The sequence below is a fragment of the Microtus ochrogaster genome, chromosome 24, assembly GCF_000317375.1.
Source record: "Microtus ochrogaster isolate Prairie Vole_2 chromosome 24, MicOch1.0, whole genome shotgun sequence".
Taxonomy (NCBI): Eukaryota; Metazoa; Chordata; class Mammalia; order Rodentia; family Cricetidae; genus Microtus; species Microtus ochrogaster.
This window is the reverse complement of record NC_022024.1, coordinates 733,124-742,329: the sequence shown is the minus strand read 5'-3', so window position 1 is coordinate 742,329 and position 9,206 is coordinate 733,124. Positions and strand designations below refer to the sequence as shown.

At 44.0% G+C, this 9,206-nt stretch overlaps 1 protein-coding gene across 5 annotated transcripts in view; it reads right to left on the bottom strand.

Annotated features, from left to right (window-relative positions):
• Positions 1–265: 265 nt before the first annotated feature.
• The window catches only part of Mdm1 (Mdm1 nuclear protein), a 31,331-nt gene continuing 22,390 nt past the window's right edge, over positions 266–9,206 (bottom strand). For 4 of the 5 annotated variants that reach the window (XM_026784585.1, XM_005357908.2, XM_026784586.1 and 1 more), the window contains 3 exons: positions 4,321–4,534; positions 2,645–2,704; positions 266–1,245 (listed from right to left, as the gene is read on the bottom strand). In XM_026784585.1, coding sequence (XP_026640386.1) covers positions 1,133–1,245; positions 2,645–2,704; positions 4,321–4,534 — 387 coding nt within the window. In that variant the 3' untranslated portion in view covers positions 266–1,132. The remainder of the gene's footprint in view (positions 1,246–2,644; positions 2,705–4,320; positions 4,535–9,206) is intronic. The other variant, XM_026784587.1, reaches the window with a different exon arrangement.

Sequence of the window (9,206 nt, the reverse complement as noted above, 5' to 3'; positions counted from 1 at the left end):
GCTCCAAACTTCCAAACACGTCCTTTGGGGGATGTAACTACAAGATGGCACCTGCCTGAAATTCCAACTGAGGGAGCTTATACAGGAGGATTGTAAGTTTGAGGCCAGCCTTAGAAACTAGAGAGACCATCTCTTGGTAAATAAATGGAGAAAACAATAAATGAAGAAACACATACTATTTTAGAGATTTGAATAACATGTTTATAAAGCCCATTCTTATCAGAAACTTAAATCTATACTGATTTGTAAACAACTGTTAAATGTCCTAGAAGTAAAAAACAGAATCACAAAATTGATGAGAAGTTGTTTTTAATGAATATGCTTTTAAAATCCTGTATTTGTACAAAAAAAATACTGCAGACTGTCCAACTGCATTTGACAGCTGCAAACAGTATAATCTTTAGTTAACCAATTCTAGGAGATGCTTCTAGAAGGCATTTATTCCACATGATAACCTTTTGGAGAAACCAAGCACAATTAATTTTCATTTTTAAATGTCTACAAAGTTTTAATTCTCTATTACACAAATAATTCCTCAAAATCTAGACATTATTCAAATGTATGTCAGTTATTATACAAATAGAATACACAAAAGGATCAAAAATATACATATTCTCTCAGCAAATTTTGTTACATAAATAAGAAAAATATATACAGCCGGATTTCAAAGTACAATTCTCCTAACACTGTGTACAGAAGGTGCTAATAAAAACGCTGAAGTAAAAGTCAAAGGAATGGCAGATTCCTTTCATGACATCTACGGCTATTCAAATGCTAAAACCATTCTGAGAGGGAATATAATCTGGGAGATCTTAATTTTGACTTAATTTTATCCCTTTAGAATATTCTCTGGACAGGTGATATTCACACTTCCACCAGGCACCCCCGACACCTGACACCTGGCAGAATGTGTGAGAAACTACATAATCATGTCTTCGCATTCAGATAAACAGGAATTCAGGAAAGAATTCTCAAAGAGTTAAATTTAGATACTCCTGCATTAAAATTTTCTGGGTAAGATGAGCTACTTAAAAATCAAATAATGAAGTTGGAAGTAGCAGAAGGAACATCCTAACACAGTGAGCAGGAAAGAAAGATGATGCTGGTACATCTCCAGGTAAGAAGAGCAGGTTTATGTTTTGCCCCAGAAATTCTCCTTTCTTTTCTGAGCTCGCGCTAGAGTCTGAAAGGCCTGGAGACTGGAAGCGGCAGAGCGGGCAGAGATCTCAGACAGTCTGTCTGCATCTGTAACGAGAGAATCCCAGGATTACATTCCCGGTGGAAATCGCCTCAGAACAATATGTACTAGTAACAGAAATCAAAACTACCGCATCGATAGCAACGCTGGATCTATCAGAAAACAAGGGAACTGGTAAATGGAGACTTTAACTCATCATAGTTCACGGCGGCCTCCTTCGGTGATCACAGGTCAAGCATGATGATGTGACCAGAAACCTTTTCACATCCTTGAAGTCCTATAATGTCATTAGCTACACACAGCTTATGATTTCAGTATTACTGGGAAAAAACTCATCCTGAGATGTCTTATCCTACTTTCAAAAGAATGGCTATTCGTACTGAAAAGACTTTCAACTAAGAAAGCAGACTGCCGGGGCCGGAAGATGGCTCGGTGGCTAAGAGCACACACTGCTTTTCCAGAGGTCCCGAGTTCAATCCCTAGCACCCACAGCAGGCGGCTCATGACCACATGCAGCTCCAATTCCAAGTGATCGCCATCCCTCTGGCCTTAAGGGTACCTGTATGCAAATGTACATGCTCACATACATTATCAAGAATAATAAAAATAAATCTTACCTAAATGCTATATTTTAACATGCCATGATGTCACTTTTTGAAAGTCTCACTAAATGTAAAAAAAAAAATTATTTGGCAATAAGCTACCACCTCTAGGCACTGAAACTCCACATTCTGAGTGAGCAAATCCATCAGTTTACACACACTCTTCTTCATCAACAAGACAAAAGGCAGAATTAGATCCAAAACACAACTTGTGCTCACTGAATAAGGAGTTACTAAAAGAGAAAAAACAACTTCTAATATACCTAGCTGCCAGTGTAAAGAGCATTAAGTTCAAATTAATTTCCCAACTCAAAGTTAAAACCTTCAGGAACTTATTGGTACTTTACAGATTACAGTCAGGGATCAGGACGGGACAACAGTCATTGTGAATGTTCACCTCAAGATCCCAAACTCCTCCTTCCTTTATTAAAATCAAAAAATGTGATAGGAGAAAAAGGAGGATTACACAGGAGGAAAGGAGGCCTATTTTTATTAATTACACATATTTTGGAATGAAAAATGATAAGACTATGTAAGCATTTGAAAAAAATATGGATTAACATCGGGCCAAATTTCTGAGACAGACAGATGGAAGCAGGCAGAGCCATGGCCTCCGCTGAGGGGAGGCACACATTTGCTGGGAAGACTCCTCAGCACACAGCCCCACACGGCTCCTGTGTAAGATGGGAATAATTCCATCCCTGTCATAAATAAGGTCTCAAAGACCTAATAGAAAAATGTCTACAGGAGTCCTCTGCGGTCTGTGCAGTGCCAGCCAAATGTGAGATCATAAGCTACAGACCGCCTGACAGAAGAGCTCGTGCTGATCCTAAGTATTGAATACCTTCGTCATTAAAGGCTTCAGGTGACGGTAACTGCAAACTGTTCATCCTCGGCTTCCCCACTTAAAGAAAGAAAGGCAGAAGACATTATTCTTTAGCCACCAGACATCACATGTTAACTCAACTGTTTCAATATTTGTCCCCTCCAAAATTCACGGTGAAACTGAACTGCTGTTGCGATAGCATTAGGACACCTGAGAAGCTGTGGCCTACGGCAGTACCAGGGACCGTCTGTCCTTCCTTCTCTCGCCTTTCTGCCAGGAGATGATGGAGAAGGAGATGTTCACTAGATGCTGCCCCTCTCTATCATGCACTTCCCAGCTTCTTCAGCAGTGGGTCTCAACCTTCTTAACACTGTCACTTAATACAGTTCCTCATGTCATGCTGACCCCAACCATAAAATCATTTTGTTGCTACTTCGTAACTATAATTTTGCTGTTGGGAATTATTATATAAATATCTGATATGCAGGATATCTAATATGTGACCCCTGTGAAAAGGTCATATGACTCCACAGGGGTCATGACCCACAGGTTGAAAACCACTGTTCTAGAGACATACTTATCAATTAGTTTTGTATATTGATAGAGACTACTACATCAAAGGGCCAATGGGTAATTTTAATGTGTTTAGCAAGTACATAAACTGTGAATAAGCTCCTAATTCTTTGCAATAATAATATTGGTGTAACTTCAAAGAAACATAGGCCTCTAGTAAGAGATGGAAAATTCAATACACACATTTAGAGAGAGAGCAGAAGCCCACAGAAAAAAGAAAATGAAAGACAAGGAAACAACCACCACTTAAGAGATTGGAAAGAGTCGGAAGAGGCCAGTACATAATTTAAGCCTTAAGTGGGGAGAGTAGAGAAACTAAGAAGCAGAGATCATGTGTCTGTCCGCTTGTCTGTCCATCACCAGTGATGTGGGGTTTGGGATGGAGCAGGCAGGGGTGGGAGGAGGGACACACAGGACTCTGAAAACCTTGTTATGCAACAGCTAGATCACAATGTCTTTACACCTGCACAGCTGATGACCGTGTCGCCCAAGAGTGGACTAAAGATTTGTCTAAGGGGTCATCAGTGCTGCTGTGGCCAGATGCCCTGGAGCCAGAGAACAGAAGCAGCAGAGAGGCAGAGCAGTGAGGAACTGACCAGGCTGAAAGGTCTACAGGGCCACCCGCTTAGGGGGTGCTGTCTGTAAAGAATCAGCGGCATGGGGTACGAACAGAGCATCCCAGAGGCCACAGAAAGAAAACACCACACTCGAAAGCTCCAGAATGGAGACCGCAGGATTCCCAACTGTGACGGGAGGAGGCTCAAACAGAGAGCGACCAGATCTGTGCCCTGGGAAGAACATGAGCGGCTCCTCTCACTTCATAAAACTGAAATGTGGAGTTGGCTACAGCAGCACAGTCCGGTATCCAGGAAGGAGATCTGCCGTTCACAGAAATCCATTAGTCTGGGCTACCTCCTGAGGTCTTGCTGAGAGGAGGGAGGGAGGGAGGGAGGGAGGGAGGGAGGGAGGAAGACAGTACGGGAGCCATTATAAACTAAAAAAATGAAATGAAAAACAGATAAACAACAGAATTCTATTGGCATGCGGTTCTCCTACAGCATTTTGCTGTCATTTAACACTTTTATTTTAAAAAGACAAGAAATTAAAGCTAAAATACTCACCATTCTGCTGAAACTGAGGGTCTCGCAGACGGCCTTGGATCCTACTGGAAGGGTGCCAGTAAGGTAGGAAACCCGGAGTGGAATGCTGCCCGGGGGTGTTTGTCTGATATTCTGGAACTTTGGCTTCCCAGTCTTCCCGCAAAGGCAGGGGATCAACTGTCTTGATGCCAGCAGCAGGAGAAGTCAGCAGAGACATAGCACAGTGGTTTCCTGTCTAGATGACAAGAAGAAATTGAATTTAAAAAAAGATGCACATGTGTGTGCAAAAGTAAAAAAGGGGCAGCGTTCAAACACAGAACAGTCACAAGTCACAGAAGATGGGGGAGAGGGACACAGAGTCCATGGAGAGAAGGCTATGTGCATAACCACCAGCACAGAGAAACAGACCTGCTGACGGAAAGACAAAATGTCCATTAACAACGCAAGCACAGAGAAACAGACCTGCTGACGGAAAGACAAAATGTACATTAACAACGCGTTGAAAAGACAAACGTGGGAAGACAGAGCAATGGTGAATTATTATCTCACTCCAATTGTCCCTCCTAGAAGCAGGAAGAGGCAAGCCTCATCACGAAGCAGAAGACATTCGCCGGTGATTCTGACAGATGTGAGACTAAATCACAGAATAAAAGCACTGAAGCACTAACTGTTCATTTACCACTGTAAAAGTTAATTGAACACAATGTTACAGAAATGACACAGACGCAGAAAGACAGGAACCTTCTACAGACTTACTGGGGCTCACCCTTTATGAGAGCCCAGAAAGACACAACATAAACTTTAAATTGTGTCTGCTCTGGTCTACAGAGCAAGTTCTGGAACAGCTCCAAAGCTACAGAGAAACCCTGTCTCAAAGAACAAAACCAAACCAATTGTGCCTGCATTAATGCTATATTAATACTTGGGAAACAATGACATGAGAGGATAATAGTGACAGATGAATTTCTTTATATTAATTATAAATAAAAATGAAATGATATACATCTGAAAACTATATTTGGATAAAAGTATCTGGCTCTAGAATTTTTAATTATAGATTAAAATAAATGCCTAATGGTGCAAAAATATGTTTGCAGTGCAGCTAAGTAAGCAAAAAGTAATCAGAAAAAGATGTATACAATCTGAAATAAAACTAGCACATAAAAAACAAAAAAAAAAATAAGTTATGAAACCCTGCCTGTAGAATAGCAATTATTTATACACTATTACTAAGTACCTCAGAGCTCAACACTGATGACCTCACAGACAGCGGGCATGGAGGCAATCCTTTTCTTACTGTGACCTGATTTCCACAGTGACAGCGCAGCTTAACCCTGAGTTCCACAGATTGCAAACACAGGCACAGACCTAGTCACCCCCTGAGCGCTCCTCCGCCCCTCATCTGAGCCCATGGATGGGACATTTATGCAGTTTCAACCCAAGGAATCATTTTCCGTGACTGCAGAGTGGATGGCTTCCTCCCGAGTAGAAGACAGATCTCCCACTGACCTCCCCTTACTCCGGACACTTAGGGAGTTACAATTCGCACTAAAGATGCAGTTTTTCCTTCCTCTGTGGCTCACAACTCTAAAAGAGCTGAATGAAAGCTTACAAAACACTTTAACTGACGGCATCCCCGGGCTTCACGAGATCCCTGGGGAGTGACCGACGTGTTTGTGAGCCTCGGGCCTCTTCACTGGCCCACTGTTCCCACTCTCCCCACAGCAGCTAGTGACTCGATTTACTCTGAGTGAGATCCACTACAGCTCTCCAGGGCTACCCAGTGCCTTTAGGACAAACATCCAAACGCCTCCCCTACCCACCCTGTCACCCCACTTCCTACTTCTCTTCCCTCTAGGCCCGCCTTCCACTTCCCCCTAAAACTCAGTACTGTTCCACGGGGGCATAGGGTACAAAATGGCAGCTGTGGGGAGGGGCTCCCTCTCCTGGAGTGTCTTTAGACAGCTATGGTCTCTGGGAAGGGAGAAACTGTTTGTGAGCAGAGTGACTAAGGGTGGGTGTGGCAGTCAGTGCTCTTGTAACAACACACTTGGGATTCTGTAAGAAACGCTAACCAGTGGGGGGTGGGGTCACACCAACAATAACAACACAGGGGTGGTGGTAAGAGAAAGGGAAGGACGGAGAGAGAAGGAAGGAGGGGATTATTGGGAATGGAGGTGAAGAAGCAGAGGCAGCGAGGAGCACGTGTGTAAGAACTCCAGAATAGAGCTCATTATGCTATTTACATGTAACTAACAATGTGAATAAAAACAGAAGAAACAACAACTCAGCCCGGGAGCGAACAAGGCCACACCTTGTGCTCTGCCTTGGTACACCCCGCCAGGTTCCCTGCCAGCACCTCCCCCTTAGTCGGGTCTCACCCACCCCATGCACCCACCCAAGCGCCCCAACCACAAAACCTCGCCCACCATCCCTCGGAGGTGACCGAGTTTAATTCACAGCACCTCTTCCTACCTGAAACCATTTCCTTAAAAAGATCCTTTGTCTATTTCTTTCACAAAGTCAGGGAGCTGTGTCCCCAGATGTCCCCAGATGTTAGGACAGTGCCTGGCACACAGGAGGAGCCGTTAAATATGAAAGGAAGTAGACAAAGATAAAACTCCTCATGTTCCTTCTCCAAATAAGCTTATAAGTTTTAACTCAATAGCTATCCTCCCCTCCATCCTGTTAGACAGACAGAAAACCACAGGCGACTCAGTTTCCTCCCTGACTATCTGACCCATTCAGATATGACATGACACCTTCCCTGACAGCCCCAGTGTCCCCACGTCTACCTGTGCGCCCTGTACTGGTCCCCGATACCAGTGTCTCCTTTCTGGACACTGGCCTTTCCTTCCACTGTAGACACACAAACCACACTGAAACTACGTCAAGGCAAAGTATGCCCCTCAGTGGCACAACGCCTACCTAGATGGTTCAGTGGCCCCTCACGCTTCTGAGATAATGGGAAAGTCTCACTACTATCTTCGCTAGTTTGTGATATGCCAGGATCCTTGCCACACCCTGGGCCAGCAGGAAGAAGTGCTGTGAATTATCTGCAAGTGCCCTCCGAGGGGTGGGTTGTGCATGGAGTGCGTACTGCTTCGGCAAGGCTGACTGAGGAGAGAGCTGCCAGCAGGGAACCTGGAGGGCTGCTTCCCAAGCACAACAAAAAGGTGATCTTTCCTGCCTGGGAATTTTGTGCAAGCCACGTGCCATGCTCCTCTCTTCTGTCCTTTTAACCAGGTTAGAGATCCGATGCATCTATTGCAAGTGTTATGACTTCTAAGAACACCCCAGAAATTTCTCTGTGCTAAGCAAGAGCCCAGCCACAGAGCTATATCCCTGGCCCCAAGAAGTCCTCAACTGGGCTAATGCCTTAGGGAAAAGCACTAAATAATCCATCTTGGAGGACTTGCTAGTTTTTGATTTTACAGTTTTACTTTGTCTGACTGATTGATGTGAGTTCCTCCCAAGGCTGTAGGTTCTCCAAGGCCTACTGTTACCATCAGAGCCACAGCATCCAGCACGTGCATACATGGTTAAGGTACATCCGCAAGATAAAGCAAGCTGCTGCACACCGGCTTCCTAACGCCATCTACAGGACCGGAGGCAAAGGTGATAAACAAAGGCTTCCTAACACCATCTACAGGACCGGAGGCAAAGGTGATAAACAAAGGCTTCCTAACACCATCTACAGGACCGGAGGCAAAGGCAATGCACACCTATAGTCCCTACAACTCACTCAGGAGGCTGAGGCAGGACTGTCGGTGTGTGCTAAAGAAACAAGAAATGGGGGCTGGAAAGTTGGCTCAGCAGTTAAAGGCACTGGCTGCTCTTGCAGAGAACCCTGCTTCTATTCCCAGCACCCCATGGAGGGTCACAGCCATGTGTAACTCCGGTAAGAGGGAGACCTAATACCTTCTTCTGGACCCTAGGGGCACTAGGCACGCCCACAGCATACAGAGATACATGCAGTGAAAACTTAGACACAAAAAAATACAAATTTAAAACTTAATTTTTTCAAAAAAGGAGGAAATGGATTAGATATTCTGTCACCCTAGTAAGAGAGTCATTATACATAGTGAGTTCAAGACCAGCCTGGTCTATGTAGCAAAACCTTGTCTAAAAAAAAAAAAAAAAAACCTAAAGAATAAAATAAACAAGAAAATATTTCTTAATGAACAAACCAAAACCATGAAAATTGTCAAGTTTTGTGAGACGGCATTGTTTAGGAGTTAAAACCATGGGACAAATCAACTAAACTCAAATTCTACTCAACCAGGAGGGAGCCATGACACTAACTCCAATCCCAAAGTGAACACAATGGCCTTGCTCGTAAGTCACTCTGAAGACTCAATCAGTTAACACTCACACGGTGAAGGACTCAGGCTGCTGCCGGCCCTAATACACCCCCAGTGTAAGGTATACAATGTGAGGTCCACAGTGCTATGATATGGAGTTCCTGTGCTATGGCATGTTCTCCTAATCCCTGTTGTAAAAATCATGTTCTCCTCAGGGATAACTGAATAATGGAACTGTTTTCAAGGCTGTGGCTATAATTTCCTATGTAACAGTAGGTCTTATGAGAAATCAAGAAGACACTGTATGTACCAAGCTCCATGTTCCTCTACCCAGGCAATAAAAGAGCCAAATCCACTTCCTGGGCAGCCCTGGCACGTGGGTGGCAGGAATTCACATGCAGCTCTCTATCCGGTTGATGGTACAAACATGAATTGTACCGCGTGCCCTGTGAGGGAGAGACTGGCACTAGACGTTAAAATAGTGTTAGTCTACTCTTCATTGAAAAAACTAATTTCACAACCAATGAGAAAAATACGTGCAAATACACCTACAGATCAGTCCCACAGAGGCCAGACAGGTTCTGTGCCCAGCTGCCTCAGCTG